Below are 21,458 nucleotides of genomic sequence, written 5' to 3'. Positions count from 1 at the left end.
GTGTTGATGACAGACCGGTGTTACGCCAGGGAGATGTTTTATACTTGCACCTAGAGCATTTGAGATATGATGGTCATTTTTTCATCAATTATTCTATTTCTGTAACTGTATTCACATATTGAGGACTTGGTGTATTCGCAGATCGAGCATGGCTGAAGAGTTTTTGTCTGTAAAAGACCTGTGTAACACTTTGACTTCCTTCGTGTTCAATAAATGTAGGTACCTTGCAGCAGTACAGCTGTCAGACTACCTCTGATCTCATTTCTACATTATTGATTACCAAATTTTATCACTGCTTAACCTTCCTGAATACCAGTTTTTGGAGTGGAAACAAAAGATTCTCTCATATTTGTGTAACAGCATAAGTCGGTTTTATCCATTGAGGCCATTACTAGTAAAGTCATAACTGTCTGCTTTAGTTGGCATTCCAGTAAGAGACCAAACCTTTGTACACACTGACTGCTCTTTTATGTTCAGTTTAGAAAGGCTTTTTACAGTAGTTACCCATGTGTGCTGCATACAAAGCCTTGTATCTTTGTGGACCATAAATTGTTAAAATAAATAAAACGAGACGAGTTATCCATTGAATATCCCTCGTGTTGTCCTTGGGTCAAAATGACCCGCAGCTGTGTTCAATCAAGTTCTATTTTATTTCTATATTTTTATATTTTTTGGGATCATTGGTCATCATTCTTTAAAGAAACCCTCACAGCCTCCTTGTCACCAATGATCCCAAAAAATATGAAAATAAAATAGAACTTGGTTGAACACAGCTGCGGGTCATTTTGATCCAACGACAACACGAGGGTTAAAATAAATAACATTCCTTCCATGATTTGGCTGTAAACAAGGCCCACAAGCTCTTTGCTTTACACAGTACAGGAAGAAAATCAGTGGATAAATGACCACAAAGAGCGAGAGCATATTCAGCATTGATGTTTTACTAGAAAAAGAAACCCAATGGAAAGAAAGAAATAAAGGAAGAAAGAAACAGAGTGTTAAAGCCAGAGTGTTGGCAGCCCAGCAGTTTGCTTTCTGCTGTCTACGCATGAAATCTTATGTGCTGGAGGTGGCAATAAAACAAACAACAGTATCATGTACATCTTAACGGCCTGGTGTGTTTGGTCTGGTGATAGTTCGATCAGCGATAACTATCTCCTCCCAAATGGATCATCGGGAGAAACACTCTATTTCCACAGTTTTCTCATGCTGGATTGGCGCAGTACTGCTGTACTGATCCCCTGTGCGGAGAGGAAGAGTTTGGATATTGTCTGCCTTGTTTATTCCAGCCATAAAGTGTTGTTTCGAATGAGCTGTTTAAAGTTCTTGTTAAGATATAACTTTCTATTTATGCTTTTGTCTGTTGAGTTTGACTAGAATATATTTGATGCAGGACTAATACATGATGAGGTATTTGTGTGAGTTTTAGCAGGTTACGATGCAAAAGGTATGCAATGTCCAGAACAAAGAGCTCGAGGAAACTCAGATTGTCAACCGATGTCTCAAGTTCTCAATCCATCTCCATCTTATTATCTTGCTGCGTATCAGGGCAGAAAATAATGTCTTTTGTCATCACTGATATGCACTATGTACAGAGATTTCTGTCATACAGTAGGAGAGGAGCTTAGAGAGGGAAAGACAAAACAAGAGAAGGAACAATTAAGATTTGAGGGGTGGGAGGCAGGGTGGGACAAACATAACAGAAAATGTTAGTGGAGGAACCGAGAGCGCAGGGGAGGACGGAACAGTATCACACAGAAACATTTCATTCTCACATACAGTATCAGAGTGTATTATGACACAATCCCTGTGCAAGTATCACCATCATGCTTAAGTTGTAATACAACAAAAGAACTGCACTAATGTCAACCCATAAAAATATTTTTTTGTTGTGTCCCAAGATATTAATCAGATATTAATGCCTATCCCCTAGGCTTCAATAGATGACCCAAATCAAGCGGCCACAGTACATAACAGATTTTTTTTTTTTTTTTAATTGTAAGATTGATTCATGTGCAAACCCTGTTCAGTTTGAACCCGTGTCGGCTTTGAATCTCCTATCCGGTGAGAGGGCAGATAACGAAACGCCCAGAGGCGATATGAAATGAACACAAATGCTACACTCTTGAAATGTCAGACAGTATTATTTCTCAATAGTACAGCAATCACATTGGCCCTTCCTCTCTAGAGGTCTACCTAAATGTATCGTCAGTGTGTGGGTTGCAGTCATGAATACTGGCATCTACACATTGTTTCAGGGCCCTTTGCAGCCCACAAAGAGAAGATCTGGAGGTAAAGACACTATCAGACGAGGAAAAGTGGTGAATAACTAATGGTGCTGGAGGGATCACTCTGAGCTGACCCTGTGTATGCAACAATGAACGTGTGTGCGTTTCTATGTCTGTGTCCGTGTGAGTGCCAGATGGACATTCAGTGTTGAGTAGGACACACAAAGACTGTGGCATATTAATATTCTCAAGTTATCAAAAAACAGCCATATAACAGAATGTATGCCATGGCCTCTGACAATCAGTGATCAATGTTTTCTATAGCTCTCTATAGACGTATAGATATATATTTATTTGTATTATATATAATATGTAGATTTATAAAAAAAGATTTTATCTTAATTACAAGTAGTGTCATTTTCTTTTATATTCATTATTGCAATGAATTGTTATCTAAGATGATTAAAAAAAGACAGGTGACTTCTGTTTTGCTACGCAGTTATTTACAACAGTTTTAAAAAGCAAGCTTTCTGATGTGGTACCTTTCCTCGGCCACTGGAAAAGACTGAGGATCTCAAATGACAACCAAACTGCCCATTACAGTCTACACTCTTAGAGAAATCGGAAAATATACCGGTAGGCCTTTTATAGTTCGAGTCAAATGAAGCACAGCCAGCATAGACCTGTGTTTCTCAACCTTATCACAGCCAATGAAACAAATGGTTCGCCACTCGACTCGCCCCACGGCGGGCAAACCTGCAAAGAGAGATGAACTTTGATTTGTCTTTTCGGTTGCCGGGCCATTTTGATGAATTTTTCAAGAGTACCAGGATTCTGAATTTGTTCCTAAATTTCAAAGGTTTTATTACACATATTTTAAACACTGCATTTATTCTCATTTCCTCCATCATTTTTCATGTATACTTAGGTGAGGTCCCAGTGTTCAGGTTGAGAAGCACTTTGTTTAGGGAGCCATTTGAGATCTGCCCATGTGTTTTTTATTTTTTTTAATTTTCATCACTGAATATACAGCTTAAATCTCGCCTTTGCCACTCCTCGAAAACTAATCATCACTTTTCTATTTAGCATTTTTACTGTCATGATGATGCTGTTGATGAAGGACTTCATTAAGTACTATGTTTTTGTTTTACAAACCCATGTGTGTTTTATGGCTGTGGTCAGCCACAAGTGTTTGGAGGTTACTTCTGTTCTATATTGGCTGATTATCTCACTGGTTCAGGGCGAGAAATCATTCTGTATGCGTAGTAAGAAAGCATTTTCATTCGTTTGAACAGTCCACGGCAAAGTAGCGGGTTTGCACAGTCCAAACCTTCAAGCTTTACAGTTTTCTGGTCTTCTAAGGGTTATATTACCTGGCACTCAGTCTTTGCAGGCAAGTTAAGATGATGATGACCATGATGATGATGATGATGAAAATAATGTTTGTAGTCTTAGTAAGGCGTTGTCAAGGGGTGTGGCTTATTAGCCAAGGTTGTCCAATGAAGACAAAGCAGGAACAGAGTTGTTTGGCTGTCTCTTTTTTTTTTTCCTCACCGTTAGCTGTGGTCATCATCTTTATCACTATCATCATCATGATCAGTTTTGTGGTCATGTTCACAGCTCATACTTCAGTTCATGTAAATCTGTGCTGGCTTTCCTGTTGGTTTGATGATATCACAATGGTGTCCTCCCAGAAAATAAAAAATGAATGCTGCAGGAAAGTGTGACGTCATAGCTGTCCTTTGCTCTTTTTTTTTTTACACCGTTCACTCCACAGCTGTACTTCATTTGTCTCTTGTAAAATAAGTCAATGGCAGCAGGAACGTGAGATGAAGACGCTGAGTGTGTGTTTGTGTATTCAAGTGTGTAAAAATGTATATCTCTATATCAGAGTATTTGTACTGGAGTTTCTGTAATATAATCATGTGTGGGTGTGTGTGTGAGAATGGTATGTTTGTAATTCTGTGTAAGTGTGTATTTGTGTCCTTGTCAAAGTCTGTATGTTTGTGTGTCGTTAAGGCACGGCAGGTGTTTTTGGTTTTCAGGGCAGTCCAGAGGAGACCACTGCAAGGCCGGGGTGTCGGAGAGAGGCGTGGCCAGCATGCACAGCTTTGGGGCAGTCTGGCGTCAGGACGCGGCCATTCTCCCCTACACTTCCTGTGATGGACAGACGGGCCTTGTTCCGCATGGCTTCAGAAAAAGACAGCTATATGAGGAGACACGGTGGGGCGGACAGGAGAAAGGGGTGGAGATAGCAGAGTGGAGATGCTGTTTAAAAAAAAAAAGTCATCTCATAGACATAGAAACTGTTCAACAAATGCAAAAACTCGCATAAAGACATCGAAGTTTCTATACAAACACATGCACAAAAACACACATGCTTGTGCCTGTACAAACACTACACACAAGTACACTAACATATACAAATGTCTGAGGGCACAATCACACAAATAGATTAAATGTTACTGAGAAAGTTTCGATTTGAGCATTTTTGTGCTTTTTTAAGGTTAATATGATTGTATAAGAAAACTAGTGCTGAAGCAATCAAATAATGGATTAGTTCAATATCAAGTTAATCAACAACAGTAATTTTTTAAGCAAAAAAAAAAATCTAAAAAGGAATTGAGGATTATTGATATGTTATGTTATAAATATGTATTTTCATTATTACTATTATTATTATTATCAAATGAATGTCTTTGGATTAAAGACTTTATCAGGAACAAACAAGCAACCTAAAGATACTACCCAGGGCTTTTGAAAATTGTTGTTTGGATTTTTGTTTTTACTATTTTTAAACCTGAAAAAAAAAACTACTTATTACTTATAAATATTATCAGCACATTAATAAATGATAATACAACCCTCTTTCCAAAACATTAAGACGCTGCATAAAATGTAAATAATAACAGAATGTGATGAATAGCAAATGTAAGGCATGTTTACCACCGTGCTGCATCATCTTTTAACAACACTGTAAATGTTTGGGAAGTGAGGTGGCCAGTTGCTGGAATTTTAAAGTGAAATGTTGTCCCATTCTTTCCTAATATAGGATTTCAGCTTCTCAACAGCTCATGGTCTTCTTTGTCATAATTTTATTTCTTAATGTGCTAAAACCTGGACTCTTCTACTATGGAGCCATGCCGTTGTAATACGAGCAGGATGTGGTTTGACATTGTTTTGCTGAAATAAGCAAGACCTTCCCTGAAAAAAAAAAAAAACATTGCCTGGCTGGCAACATACATTGTTCTAAAACCTGTATATATTGTTCAGCGTGAATGATTCTTTGTAATTTTACATTGAGGAACATTATTCTTAGTCTGTTGCACTATTTGCCCACACTGCCTTTCACAGAGTGGTGAACCCCTCCCTATTTTAACTGCTGAGAGACTGCCTCTGTGGGAAGCTCTTCTTATAACCAATCATCTTAATGACCTGTTACCAATTAACACAATTAGTTGTGAGATGTTCAATCAGGTGTTTTTTTTTAGCATTGCACAACTTTTCCAGTCTTTTGTTGTCCCTTGCCCAACTTTTTGTAACAAGTTTATGCTATCAAATTCAAAATGAGCATATATTTTTCAATTCAATCATATGAATATTAAATTCAATTAAATATGGGTTAACATGATTTGGAAATCATCGCATTCTGTTATTATTTACATTTTCCACAGTGTGCACCTTTTTTCGGAAAGGGGGCTGTTAGTTTGAACAGCAGATAAGCTCTAGACTTTAATCAAATTACTTAAAACGAACACGGTGTGAATGCACCCTAAACTACACATTCAAATCTCGCTAAAAGGCTACCACACTCTGCAAATGCGACAGTAACATACAGTACAGTAGTAACCAGAAGCAAAGCAGGCAACAATCAACATGTACATAATAGACAAGAGGGTTTGGGTTGTAGACATCTGCATTTCATAGGTGACCATGCATTTCTGGGTTCTGGGTTTGAGTAATCTGGGAGATTCAGGTGTGGATTTGAAAGAATAGGATTGGGAAAGTGAGGACTTTGAAAAAGACAAAAGGAAAACATGAAGGAGTGATTTTTCTTTTAAGGTTTCAGATTTATAGAGAGGGAGTGACTGACTATACTGCTCAGAGTCGGGTGACACTTCACACAGACAGGCTACTCTGTGATGTTTCAGTAAAGTTTGTGCTGCTGCTGTCTGGATGAAAGCCATATCTCCGTGACAGCCAAAAAGCTTCCCTTTCAGACTGATGTGTGTACATTCTTGAAAACATTTAAGTTCAGTGGGAGTTGTCAGTGCTGTGATGGGGGAGACTTCTTAAAATCACTCTGCTATAACTTTAGTCAAAGGATATTACAAAGAAAGCATCGACCGTCTAGAAAGAACAAACTCGAGAAATAATTCCAGAAAATAAAATTTGGTTCAGTTTCAACATTGATTTCTGAAATAATACATAAATGAAAGGCAATCATACAGTCTTGTCAAAGTCAATTTTATGTTCATCAATTGTAGGATGTCAAAATAATACTTCATCCTATTTTTCTGCATTTATAAACTGCCAACAGTTTAGTAAACTACCAAAAAGTGGGATAAAAGTCTCTCTTTTTCTATTTTTATAATTGCTGTCATGCTGAATTGAAAAAGGACACATGGAATTTTCAAGGAACCTATAATTTTCAAGACATTTTGAGTGGTATTGATGTAGTTTGAAGCTTATCTGGTTGATGAATAACAAACTAGAATTATGGTGTTAATTGCTGTTAACATCTGCGTTATTGCTTTTGAGTGGGGTCCAAAAGAGTCCACTCTCAAAATGTTATATCTTTGGCAAACTTTATAGTTAATCTAAAATTGGCATAATAGGCAACACTTAATGTCCTGCATTGAGTGGTCTTTATCTTTGCGTCCTGGGCATTTATCCTGCCACTTATCTCAAGGTCATCGTCAGATATGAATTTATACTGCCTCTGAATAGTTTGCTAAGCAGACCAATAAAATGAAGCTCAGTGTATCCAATCACTTCAGTTAATTGCTCTTTTACATCAGTAAACATGAGTCATGTTTTTGCAACAACATCACTAAGTAGCCGTTCTATATGAAGTGTTTGCTTCATCAATAATTCCTCTGCATTAACATTAAGTAAGTAACTGGGCTGTTTTGAAGTTGTCAGGGCTGGAATAAGTTAAATTGGCTGTTTGGACCGTCTGCAGCAGGGGTGCACAACTCCTTTTTATGGATGACAAACTAAAGGATATGGATAATGAACAAGGTTGACGACTAGTCACCAGACCTCAGAAAGGTCAGTTTAGAGGGGATAAACTAACTGTAGATACGAGGCACATATTATTTTTTTTTGCCCTGGTTGGTTGTTGGTAAATTAAATTCACATGTATTTTGCAAATACTACTAGTCCTGCTCTGCATTTGCGTATAAAATAAGAGTAAATGCACAACTATGACCACACCTGACCGCCTTCCTTGTTATTACTGAGTCAACTGAACGAGATGAGAACAAGATTAGGTAGGTGAAAGTAAAGATTAGTTAAATGTTTTAACAATAATTCATTTAAACTGACTATACTGCGAATCAATTGGCAAATATCTTGGTTGAATAACATCCAACAAAAATGTAAAGCAATTAAAAAACACTGCTGGGTAAAAATTTGCTTTGCCATTTCATTTGTTACTTTGCTGATTATACAATGTACATGGCACACGAATAGACAAGACTAAATCAGTATTTCAAGTGATGTTATGCAGCAGAAACTTTGCTCGAGCTGTCAGAAGACCAGACTTTTCTTAAATCAGTTTGAACTGTCCTTAAGAACAGAGTTCGTGCCCATTTCACAACCTTCTTCACCCATATGTTTTTCTGGCATTGCAGTGGTGCCAGAGGGGTGATTGAAAAGTCTAGTTCTAAGAAATTGTGGTGAAAGGCTGGACATCCACCTACATAGAAATATCTTAATAATATTTTTCTTTATTAGATATCTATCACATTGTGGATTAAAAATTCAAAGTGAGACCCAAATCCACGATAATTGGTGTCCACAACGTAGCTTATTAATTTGTAGCTAGAAGCAGTCACTGATTTTAATGAGGACCACCACATGAACAAACTATTGCTCTCAAGATAGCGAAATACCAAAATAGACTATCCCTGAAACCTTATCATAATTTAGCCAAGAAAATACTGAAACATATGACTGATCAAATTGTTTTTAAGCTTTGAGCTTGTCTAGTATGTTTAATATTGTTAGAACCGATACATCAGTATGTTCCCTTTTTGTTTGCATCTAGAAGAGCAGTGTATAGTAGTATTAAAATTAAAACAGTAATTTTTTTTATTAGTGAATTAACAAGAACATTTATCTATTTAAAAAAGTGGATCGTAAAGAATCACTTAATTGAAAGAAGAATTAGCAGATTAACGGAAAATAAAAATGTTCATAATTCAAATAAATATGAATTTATGCAACATTGGAGTTGTGCATCCGTGCTTTGTCAATATGTTGGTAACAATGAATTAAAATTATAATGCAGGTGCCTAGTCACGTCATTAGCCAAGAGCATCACCATCACTGTCATCATCACCACCATCATCATCATCATCATCATCTGCAGCCAAAGACGATGGAACCAAATCTGTAGTCACACAAACCCCAATCTAGCCCGGGGTGAAATGGCCATGAGAAAACACAAACCAAATTTTAACCCAAAAATCTAAGAAAATATTGGGCCAATAAATAAATAAACAAACGGCCAAAATAAGCTTTCACAAAACATAAAAAGGTACATTGGTTCCACAATGCTTGACCACATCCTCATCACCACATGAAGAACAACACGGTTGCGTGGGGCTGCTGCGACAGCCTCAACAATACAAAATCTACAGCACCATCACCATGATCAACACCACCATTACCCCACCTATATGGGAGCCTCTAAATCCTACCCCTATATCTTGACCCCCTCGGAGCCGTACACGTTGTACCCCTCCCTATAAGTGGCTAGATTCTGGGTGCTGGGGGAGGGGCTGGGGCAGTGGGGGGGGCTAAGGTCCACCTTCATGCGCTTGGCTTCGGCCCGTGACTTGTAGCAGAACTCAACCAGGGCCACCAGCATGGCCAGACCAAGGCCGCCCACAAGGATGTAGAAGACCCCGGCCACGTTGGACAGGCTCAGAGCCTGGGACGACTTGTCCTGAAGAGAGGGGAAGCAGGGAGAGAGGGAGAGAGAGAGGGAGAGAGAGGGAGGGAGAGAGAGGGAGGAAGAGAGGGAGAGAGAGGGAGGAAGAGAGGGAGAGAGAGGGAGAGAGAGAGAGAGGGAGAGAGAGGGAGGAAGAGAGAGGGAGAGAGATAGAGAGAGGGAGGAAGAGAGAGGGAGAGAGAGGGAGAGAGATAGAGGGAGGAAGAGAGAGGGAGAGAGGGAAGGGAGAGAGAGAGAGGGAGAGAGAGAGAGGGAGAAAGAGAGAGAGAGAGGGAAGGGAGAGAGAGAGGAAGGAAGAGAGAGGGAGAGAGAGAGAGAGAGAGAGAGAGAGGGAAGGGAGAGAGAGAGGAAGGAAGAGAGAGGGAGAGAGGGAGAGAGAGAGAGAGGGAAGGGAGAGAGAGGGAGGGAGGGAGAGAGGAGAGAGAGAGAGAGGGAGAGAGAGAGAGAGGGAAGGGGGAGAGAGAGGGAGGGAGGGAGAGAGGAGTCGAAGCCAAATGAAAGGATGGATGTAAGGGAAGGGTGGAGTAAATAAATGGTGGGTGGACAAAAGTGTATAAAGTGTTGGAAGTGAATAAAGGTAAAAATGAAAAGTAAAGAAGAAGTGGAGCAGGATGACGAGGGAGGGTTAATGAAGAAGAGAGGCAAGTAGGATGTGAGTTGGAGGAAAGTTACAGATGAGGGATGGTCAGAATAAGAGGTAAAGGTGGGAAAAAGCAGAGAGAAATAGGATACAGTGAGTTAGAAAAAAAAATGGAGACTATCAGAGAAAAATATTGAGACAATTTGTATATGGTTACAACTGTGCTATTCTACACTACTAAACTTATAATATCATTATGAATTATCACATTACTGCATTCTACTTCCACAAACTACAAAAGCAAACTACAATCATCACTACTGCCACCACAGCTACTACACACATATACTACATCTCTGCAACAGAACTACAAAACATTTCTAGGTGTGTCAGTGTAGCAAGTATAAATCACTTTTAAATGAATAACAGAGCAGGTTTTAATCTGAGCGGTGATAACATGTTGCTCTAGTTCTAATCAAATGTAAAGGCTCCAGTAGCACACACTAACAATTTAAAATAACTTCCATATTTTATATTGTAAAAATGTTCCTTTCGAACAACTTTTTTCATACTTAGAAAATAACTTTGATGAATGTTTTTAACATTGGGATATGCGGTATAAATTAAGCTGTAACATTTGAATGGAAATGCTACCACAAAACACGGTAATGCTTTATCTCATGGTTCTGTGATTATTTTGTCAAAACATTCCTGAAAATAACAATAATTTAGTTCCAATTATACAAAAAATAGAGGAAAAGTTCTGAGATAGTTATTCTGATTCACTCATAAGCAGTTCCATAGGAACAAAGTGCTCTACGTAAATCCAAGCAGTCGTAATCTTAATTATTCGTATCTTGTAATCTCTTCTACAGAAATATGTTGAATTCTATTCTCACTTGTTGCCAAAATTTACAGTTTTGCATGTTCAGCTATCTGGTAAAAAAAACAACAAAAAAACAACAAAAAAAAAAAACTTTTTTTTTTTTTTTTTTTTTTACAGATATTAACCCTGATATCTGTGCTTTATTTGACCTATTACTGGTTCCAAAAGGAGTTGTTTCCAGGAATTATGAAAGGAAATTATGAAACTTTGGATCAGAAATAAAGCATTACCAGAAATACTCAACTTTATGGAAATAACAAGAAAGTCCTGATTAAATCTCAAATATAAAAGCAAGAGCCTGTAATTGCAACAAGTTCCTATATCTGATGCTCAAGAAAAAGTGCTACTCTCATGAGTTTTAGGCTACCAACAATGGCCTAGCACACTGTATGGGATTAAAATAAAAACATGAAAGTGAAAATTGGCTGATGATCAAATTCAAACATTTCAAATACTAACTGTAATGGAAATGGGATTGCCACAGATTGCTACAGAAACTGAACAAGAATTTGTCTTTTTTCTGGTGTAAAATTAGGTAAATGTGTTCCACCATCAAAATAGAAGCATGCAATAAAATGCAGTACGAAATCACTGTCAGTTAAGTCTAATGTGGAGCACGTTCTAGACATGTTTCAGGCTAATTGAAGAAGTATTTAAAATGCTATGCTATGAAACAGTAGTTGCAGTAATCTGGAGCGTATTCAGGATGAGTTTCAGGCTAGCGTTCTGCGGGCCACAGCAGCGTGAGACTGACCTTACTTCCAGAGTCCTTGGGTCCACACTCTCCCTTGTCATACCACCATTTGTTTTTCAGTTTGTCTAAGACGCCTGCTTCGCTCAGTTTCAAAACTGCAAGGTTTACTGGGGTTCTTCGCGTGTAAAAATAACATAAATAACATCATAGGTCATGTTATTTTATGTTATTAGAGTATTTCACATTTGCATTGAACAGCTCAGTCACAAAAAAAAACAACTTTTGTTTAGATCAAGTAACCTAGCATGGATCCCACTGAGTACATGTGTGTATGCTCGTTGAGGAGGGGCTGGGGGGAGCGAGGAGCTAAGGCGAGCTACAGACATATGAGTGGGACCCACCTTTGTCACTTCAGGTAACACATCCATGCTGCCCCAGCTGATCCGATAATAAAGCAGAGGCAAATACTGTTAAGCCAGGACTATTGGCATCAGGCTGGCTCTGTGCTACGACTGGGAGAGTGAGCAGCAGGTTTGCAAGTGAAGCTGAGGAGTTCATAAACTCTACAGACTTTGAAGGCCATAGAAAGCCCCTTTCTATCTTTTCTTTTGCACATTTTATTGACCCGATAAATCGCTAGGCTACTTCGATTTAGCCCGAAATATCTTGACAATCCTTTGGATGGATAGTTGTCAAATTGGGACATTCATGGTCATTAGAGGGTAAATTCCTACGACTTTGGCAATCTTATGACTTCACATTGCCGACAGGTCAAAGTATTGACTTATCCAGTAAAATATCTACAAGGTCTTTAACACAAGTAAGATAACTGAACTGAAACAAGAATCTCCAAATAGATTTGTTGAAAGCAGACATACAAACAGTACCCGAAGGAAACTTTATCCTGTAATTGTATTCTGCTTCTATCAATTATTCATCCTCCCGTCTGCCTCCAGTCAACCCGAGCCTTAAACAATCTGAGCAATAATTTCACTTGCATCTGTTTTTTCTTTTTGTTAAACCTTTCTCATCTGCTATGTCCTCATGCAGATTTTCAGTTGCAGAATTGATAAGTTTCATTTCGTTGTTCTTGCTCTTTGACTCTCACTAAAAGCGCTCCTCCTGCTCCTGCCTCTTCCCAGAGCTGCCACTAGGGGGCAAATATTCCTGTCTTGACAGTAATTGCTCTCTATTTTTCCAGCTATCCATCACTTAAACATCTTCCCATTACCTTGCATGCTGTCCTTTCAGAGGGGCATTACCAGATCAGTGCCAAGCCCATTTGGAATGGTTATTATTACGAAATGTGCTTGATTTATCTTGGCAGGCACTCACCCAAGAAAGGGACGTACAGTATTTTCCTGCATTATATTGAAAATGAAATTCTTTTTCTTATGATTTAACATAAATCACATGACATATTGATTTTTTTCAGGCAATTTTGTTCTTGGTCTCTAAAATGCACAGCCAATTGATTCTTTAAAAAAAAAAGCCATTATTTTGGAGCGTTTCCTTTACCAGATAATAATTGTGCTTTTATATGTCTCAACAAGTTCAAGGGAACTATTGTCACTGTGTCCAAACCTTTCATATAAAAAGAGGCACACACCACTGACAACAGATGCAACACTGTGCCTATTTTTGAAGCTGCAGGCTGTCTCGGGAGATTTTTACGGTTTTACTTTTGCCCTCCCTTTACGCTGCTTAACTCTTTGCCGGGGCAGATGCATGTGTCACACACCCAGGACGGGGGGCCGTCGCGAGCAGCTTAGCTAGTGAGCGGCCCCCGTCACCTAGTGGTAGGGGGGGGCAGACAGAGAGGGCTAACCTTGGAATCCCCTCCCCCGCTGCCACATTCTCCTTTGTCATACCACCACTTGTTTTTCAATTTGTCCAACAGGCCCTGCTCGTTGAGTTTTAGCACGGCCAGGTTGACCGCATTTCTTTATGTAAAAAAAAGGGAGGAACAGATAAGATAGTTTGGTCAGAGCAGAGGATGGAGGGACAAACAGACAAGATGGACGGGGACCACAGCCAGGAGGACAGGGAAAGGGAAAGGGAAAGGAAGAGGGGGGGGGGGGGGGGTTGAAGGCACAAAGGTGAGTTAGAGGGGAGAGACACACCCTGGGCAACGTTCTCTCTCACTATTTCTCTTTGACTTTCTTCCCACTGCGAGGATGTTCTTCAAATTTGTTTCTATTTATGTGGTAGTTTTTGGTATTACAATAATTCTTGTTACATAGCTGTCGTCTCCTCTCTGTTGCTCTCCTGTATCAGGCGGCACGAACAGAGGATGCTCCACAGTGAGTGTCAGATTGCTGGTATAAAGTGTGTTAACCAGGTCTCGGCAGCCTGCTGATGGTGCTCTTGTTCCCTCCTGCTGTTCTCCTACCCTCCTACTAGAAGGTACGTGTCTGTGTACGTGCGTGTGGTTGTGTGGCTCCAGCTTCTTACAGCCCTCCAACTGACCTCCAAACACAATTCAGGGACACGGGGCGAAATATCCGGCAGTCATGCAGTGTGTGCAAAGCTAAGCTCAATATATCTGGTATAATTTAGGTAATTTTGTACGTTATTAAAATCAACTTTCCTATATCCTGTTGAAATAGGTGAATCAGCAGTTTTTCCGCTTTTTAGATGTGGTGCAAGGCCCGTCAATAGCAGGAGCTTGAGTGATGTTGTTATCTATTCCCTGTATGCTCTTTCTAAATTATTTTTGTCCCATCTTTCTTAATTTGGTGCATCTCTGCTTTTTTTACAGCAGCCAGTACAGGACCTCCTGCCACATTTGTCACCTGACCACACTTTTGTTTGTCAGATTCTGTAATCAACCGGGCTCATCTTTTACAAAAAAGGTCGCTGCACTCACTGCCTACTTGTTTGTTAGTCCGCCCATTTTTCTGTACACCTCTCTTATCTGTATGCCTATCTCATCTCAGATGTTAAACTGCAGGTAAGAGCTGGCTCTTCCCACTCAACAAAATCAATTTTTTAAAAGACATGACTTTCTGTTCACTGCTTAAGATATTCAAAATAATTTCCTAAGTAACGATAATCAAGAGATTCAGAGAGAGACAGTGTTCTCTGGGGTGATCTGATCAACAGGCCATGACTAATCTCATCAACACAAGTATGGATGAAAACAGTTCAAACTTGTCTGAGCTTCATGATAATAACAGTCACAGTCATATCAAAAGTAGCTATACTTCAGACAGCATACATCACTATTTATAATCATTTTAATCATCAGAGTATTCATGCTTCTCATTAACGTCATCAAATCAAATTAGCCCTTTGATTAGTGCACCAGGAGGAGAGGCAGGCTTACCTGACATGCACACTCACAGCCGCGTGTGTGCGTCTGGACGACCGTGTTTCCGCGGATTGAGAGAAGCCAGAAACAACCGTGGATAGTCCCAGGAATGTGTTTTGGGGGGGCTTTAAACGGAACCTATCCACCTGCTGTCTGTGACTTTTCCCTCATAAACGGAAACCCCCTTTTTTTTTTTTTTTTTTTAATTATACATAATAAGAGGTGTACTACTGGGTGACTGGGGTTTTGATGAACTTTGCACCACACACAGGGGAAAGTTATAGGACAGGATGTGAGGCTGATGCGCTGTTTGTGTTGTGCCTTACATATCTGAAAATCTGAAATGCTGACAGAGAAAGATGGAGGGAGAGAGGAGAGGAGAGAGCAAGTGGTCCAGCTTTGCTTGATTTACTCAATTATTTTCCCTCAGCAGGCACTTGTCACATTGGGAAGACAAAGTCTCTATAATGCTGTTACAGTCACCAGAAAAATGAATTATTTGCATTGCTAGCACACCTCAATGAAACCTATTGGGACTGTTACTGTAAGCTCAAGTTAATAAGCCAAAGAAACAAGTGTCTGCTGAGGGAAAAACAACATCAAATAACCAACTTTAGGACTTATACTCAGTCACTTTCTCATTAGTTTCCTCCATCTTATGCTCTCTTTAATCAGGTTTCTGCACACTGTTGTGCATTATTTTTTTTTATATACTGCTGATTATTCTGCTATTTAGGGTTTCATTTGGCATTGTTCAATTACCTACCAATTTAAGTTGTTCAAGAATTGATATACTGTTTTTCATTTCGTTTGTGACTCAGTATTTTTGTTGCAGGATCATGCAATATGTTTACTTTCTAGATCCCCCCATTGACCAGGCCCCTCTGCTTTCTGTTCCTCACTTTATATTTCCTGTCTGTCTATAAATCCCCCCGCAGCTCTGCATGTAGTGGCAGCAGTCTGAGGTTCTGCACCTCCTCATGGTCATACTCAATAAATCTATCTGATCATCATCATCATCATCATCAAGGAACAAATAGATGAGAGACAGCAGACAAATGGACAGAGTTACCTGAAAGGTGGCCCTGTGGAGAAAAAGAAGGACTGAAAGAGCAACAGATACGAATGGAAGGATAAAAACATAAAGGGATGCATGGACCAGCGTCACAGCACAAAGAAATGGAGGTGACATGCTCTCTAAGTTAACAGAGAGTGAGGAAAAGCATGACAAAAACAATCTGAAAGAATTACAAACAATAAAAAAAGAAAAAGACAGCCAACAAGAGAAACAGAAAGAAATAAGGGAACTAGAGAACGTATGATGAAACACATAATCTGAATTTTTAACACATTAATCTATGTCGCTGTTGCTGGGTGAAAACATACAATTGCTTCTTTGCTTTAGTAGCTTAACTAATAAATATATAAACTGTTCTGATTCAATAACCTAACATTTTTTTTTTTTGCCCAAATGGTTGTAAATAACCACTGATATCCAAAAATGGTCAATTACAGGCAGTTTAAAATTTTTGTGGTTAAGAAATTATCACCCGACAGCACTGACAGGTTGATCTTGGTTTAGTATAAAAGGCACAGCAGGGTAGGTGGAATATCGCAGCAATAGTACAGTATCACCGTCGTTACTGTTTCCTATTGTTACACTATTCCACCCACCTTAACTGTGAGCCTTTCGGTGTAGCAATGCCATATCCTTTGGAGTCCAGGTTCCCTCCGACTTTCATGGTGTCACAAGGCTTGCGTTGCTCCGTGTATTCATTCATGGTGGACTCCAGGAGGAAGGCGTACTTCCCCTTGGACTTGCGGACCCTTGCCACGCCTTCCGCTGTGGTTTTGGTGAAGACAGTTGGCTCGGCAGATTTCATGTAAGACCACATCTTCTCGTATACGGCTATTTTGGACCTCTGGGATGGAGGAGGGGTAATGGGAGAAAGCACAGGTTGATTAGGAACAAATGGACTTCATTTTGCTTCTGTACAAGGCCAAATCTAATCCCTTAGAGTCAAGTTTTTTTTTGTCAAGTGAGTCCATAAGTTTCCCACGTTTTCCACATGATTACATGATGCGACTTGGGAGAAAATAAGTGGAAAAAGGTTTCACATGGGACTCTATGTGGGCTTTACACATAAACTACACACGTGAAAATGTTCTAAAACCACATTTCCATTGGGGAAAATACATGTTTCACATGTCTATAATCACATGTGTATGTGGTCACGTGATCACATGAATTTTTGCAAATGCGAAATTTATGGGGTTTTCTGTAAGGGAGAGGTAATGGATTGGCTTTTTGGTACATTTGACATTGTTTGTTTTGAAAACATAGCAGTGAGTTGCACTGGTTATGTTCCTTCATTACCATGAACACAGTTACACTAGTTTTTGAGTCAGTCCGATGTACACCTTCAACTGTAAATATGTAATCACTAAATATTCATTGATCTGGCACTGAAAATAGTCAAGAAATCAATTATTCACTCAAACTATATACAGTATTTGTGACCTATTTGAAGAGATTGATGTTTTAGGAATGACAAGGAATGAATGGTGTGACTGAGTTACGATTATTCAAATAAACTTGTTGCCTTTGCAGAGAAAACACGAAAAAAATGTAAGATGTAAAAATGAGATAACAAAGTGCATTATTCATTATGCTGACACAATGACATGGGAAAAAAAACCCACCAAAAAAAGTGGTGATAAAGCACTGAGATCGCACTTGCACAGAGTGTGCTGTGTTAGAACATTGTTAAATGTATTTTTACTACATTTCATTTATTGCTACAGTTTCTCATGATGGAGAGCAAAGTGCTGTGGCTGATTTTCCCACTTATAGTCCTTGAATAAAATTGCACTTCTGATGGAGGACTGTGTCTTCCATCTTCCATTTTTGATTCTCTGGTATATAATGACATTTATAACCACATTTAAAATGTAATACTATGTCTCCCTTGACAAGTCAAGCATCAATCTTACTTTAAGTGAGTTTATGACTAGAATAGTGCTACACTAATCAGCTGTGCAGCTATGAATTCAGAAGATCTTTAGAGGACATCTGTCTGGCATGATACTATTCACTGCGTTGTGTCGTGTATATAGCAGGCATATGTGTGTGCGTGCAGTTGTGTGCACCAGTTTAAATGTGTTTGTGTGAACTGTGTGTACTCAAGAGTGAAAATAACAAGCAGCGCAGTCAAACTGTCATCCTCCACAAGCGTCCCGTATCTTTCTTCTCTTTCTCTCCGGGTGATAAAGTGTTATTCTGTCGCTCTGCAAGCAACAAGCTACGGCCTCAGCCACTGAAACCAGCACCCGGGGGATGGTGTGTGTGTGTGTGTGTGTGTGTGTGTGTGTGTGTGTGAGTGAGGGTGTTGCTAGTGCGTGACGGACACCTATCCCATAATAATGTCAATCATATCCAAGAGGGCAAGTAGACTCCACCCCTCTCCATTATACCCTTTCTTTCTCTCTATTCTGTCTTTTTTTTTCTTACTCTGTCTGCCGAAGTCTATCGTAGATTCTCACCATCCCCCTTTTTAGAACTCCAGCCCTTCTGTGCTTCTTTCTTTCCTTCCTTTTATCTATCCATTCCTCCGTCCCTCCCTCCCTCCCTCCATCCATCCCTCCATCCATCCCTCCATCCCTACATCCATCCCTCCAACCCTCCCTCCATCCCAATGAGACAGTCAGTCAGTTGATGCTGCTCACGTAAAAAGCAGCGACTGGCCTTGGAGGGATGGATGTGTGACAATACGTTAAGACTCTTTCCAGATTCTTTAACAAGTGTGGCTGTGAAGAGGAAATGAATGCGGCAAGTCACCTTCAAGCAGCCACATAATGGACACACTTTTAAATGTCACTCAAACCTACATATGAAAAGCATACATATGTTGCTGAATATGCATACATGCCTGCTTACATACATACAAAATGTACACACACACACACACACACGCTCACACAAACACACACACAAAGATAATTAATGGTGGTGGTGAATCCCCCCTCAGCTGTGGGAGAGTAAATTGCTTTTTCACCCTCCACAGATTTCAGCCTGCTCGTTATGTTGATGATGCCAGAGCCACTCACAGGAGCACAAACTGTCTGCCACAACCTCCCCTTTCCTCCTCTGGCACCCCCATGTCCCCAAATACAAGTACTGGTGCAGGCACTCTTACAAAGCATAACTGTAGATTGATATATATATACACACAACATGCTCAAGAACACAAACAACTCTTACATGGAGCATGACCATGTGACTGTGCAGATTTGTTTCTGGACATATAGTGACTTGGATCTTTGCCCGTGTCTGCAGAAAAATGTGGTCCTCATCAGCATTTTGTGCGTGTGTGTCTAGTATTAGGAGTATTTATATAATTGCAACCCACATGGGTGAAACAGGTCCTTTTTTTGCTAGTATTCAGCGTACTCTTTCAAAATCTTTCAGTGAACTGTGATGAAGCCTTGAAGTTTTACAAACAAATGAGCTGGAAAGTGAAAGCCAGACACGTCAGCTTAGTGTCTCTTTCAAAATTTAAGCCTCTCTCAATTCAAGATGAGGAAAAAGTGATTCATTCATTCCCGTCCTCCCACCTGGACTATTGTAAATCCATTTACACTGTCATTAGTCACTTGTCCTTGTCCCATCTTCAGTCAGAGCAGAGTGTTACTGCTTACTTCAATACAGGGAACAATACTGCCCTCATAACTCTGCCTTCCTATTGGATTAAAAGTTTTTTTACAGATAACTTCAAGATTCTGTTGCTCGTTGTTTTTGTTGCTGCTATGTGCGCGCTACATAGAAACACAAAATATTTCCCTGCTAGACTACTCGCGGCAAAACTCCATAAGGTAACGTAAAATTTTTTCTGGTTGTTGTGGAAAGTACTATCGAGGCCATCTCTTATGTACGCTTCTCTGTAAATCATGTAATGTATGCTATACCTGAAACCTTGGGATTTTGTGTGTGATCACAGGTGGTTGGGCTTTTAATAAGAGTGAGACCAGCAGGATTAAAATAGTCCTCCCACATCTCATCTGAGACTTTCTGGCTTTTCTGCAGCCTGATCTCGGTATCAAATTATCTTTACTTAACAGTAAAAGCCTGAAACCTCACCAGGAATCAAATAAATGAGCAGAGAGCGATGAGTCCATACCCTGAAGAACTCCTTGGTAGAACCTGAGTCCAGTGTCCCGTAGGCTATCTCTGTCTGTTTGGCCAGGTCCTCTGCACTCTCTATAGGTGACACCATCCTCTCCACAGTGAGGAAGGCAGCCAGGTTGGCTGTGTATGAGGAAATTATGATAAGCGTGAAGAACCACCACACACCGCCGACAATACGTCCAGACAGGGACCTACAGAGAAGATAAAGGGGGTTGAGGTAGGGAGAACAAAAAAAAAAAAAAAAAAAAAAAAAAAAAAAAAAGAGGCAGAGGGGAGTGAGGAGTGAGAGTTGGAGAGAGGAAAAGTTGAAAGAAAGAAATTACAGATGAGTAATTAGCAGAAGGAGGAGTAGGTAAGAGAGATGAAGGTGAATGTGCAAGGGATAAAACAAAATAACATAAGAGATAGAAAAACAAAAAAGAAAGAGAGAAACGAGAAGGAAAGATAATTACTTTAGTTACCGAGTCAAAGATATGCAACACAAAACACTTTAGTTTCACAAAGCATTTCCACACCACTGTGTGAATGACTGTAAAACTGACATTGCTGCCAAAGTAATTGTCTTTCAACCCCAAAACCAATTCAGCACTAACAATAACACAGGCTACATGAAACAGATTGCAATCTGGGCGCTTCTCCATCTCTCTCTCAACCTCTTTCTCTCCCTTTTTTCCACGTTTACTCTCTTTATCTACCAATTGTGAGCAAGAGCATCAAAGTAAACGTCAATTCGTTTAGGTTTGTTGAGCTTGTTTTCATTGAGTAAAGGGAACGAGGGCAAGCTAGAGTGAGCTTATAAGAGAAAAGAGAAAGTAGAAGACGGTGATGTTGAGTTTTCTTTTAAGTGTTGCAATCGGTAAAAAACCTTAAGATTTTAATGGGAAGAAAGAGCAACATAAAACATCTTGATAAAGAGTGAGAAAAAGAGTGAAGACGGTACGGTGAGACATAAACTAAAAGTTGCCCAGTGTTAAATGTAAAAGAGTCATCACACTCAAAGAGAATGAAAAGAAACATGTTTTTCTCTGGCAGGTCTAATCTGAACCAAGTAAAGTGTGTAGTTGAATGTAACATTCACAGGAACTATGAATACCTCCACGTTATTAGTGTTCCTCAGGAAATCAGTGATTTGATAATGTGCCACCTTGAACAATCATTAAAAACCCAAACTATGTCTGGATATGTAACATTTTTCACTTGAAATGAGGGCATTTCATTTGAAACAGAAACAGGAAATCGCAGCATTCGGCATAACTTTATCCCTTGATTACTCACACACACAGTCAGTGACAGACATTTTCATTTTAAGAAATCTTCCAAACCATCAAATGGCAGTACTTTCTAAAACTTTACTGGTTTCATTTAATTATTTTCTTAAAAATTGCAATA

At 39.5% G+C, this 21,458-nt stretch overlaps 1 protein-coding gene across 4 annotated transcripts in view; it reads right to left on the bottom strand.

Moving 5' to 3' along the window:
• Positions 1-925: 925 nt before the first annotated feature.
• The window catches only part of gria4a (glutamate receptor, ionotropic, AMPA 4a), a 100,367-nt gene continuing 79,834 nt past the window's right edge, over positions 926-21,458 (bottom strand). Inside the window, exons 14-18 of one of the 4 annotated variants that reach the window (XM_069147911.1) lie at positions 20,062-20,260; positions 16,559-16,806; positions 13,400-13,514; positions 9,268-9,405; positions 926-4,434 (exon numbers count right to left, since the gene is read on the bottom strand). In XM_069147911.1, the coding sequence (XP_069004012.1) occupies positions 4,270-4,434; positions 9,268-9,405; positions 13,400-13,514; positions 16,559-16,806; positions 20,062-20,260 (865 nt within the window). In that variant the 3' untranslated portion in view covers positions 926-4,269. Of the gene's footprint in view, positions 4,435-9,157; positions 9,406-11,631; positions 11,747-13,399; positions 13,515-16,558; positions 16,807-20,061; positions 20,261-21,458 lie in introns of all 4 variants that reach the window. The other 3 variants (XM_069147912.1, XM_069147913.1, XM_069147914.1) reach the window with 3 other exon arrangements.

Source organism: Embiotoca jacksoni, unplaced genomic scaffold (assembly GCF_022577435.1).
Source record: "Embiotoca jacksoni isolate LCO1_2020_lvr unplaced genomic scaffold, fEmbJac1.0.p SCAF_14, whole genome shotgun sequence".
NCBI lineage: Eukaryota > Metazoa > Chordata > Actinopteri > Embiotocidae > Embiotoca > Embiotoca jacksoni.
Note: the sequence above shows the minus strand (reverse complement) of the source record. Positions and strands in the feature narration are given on the sequence as shown.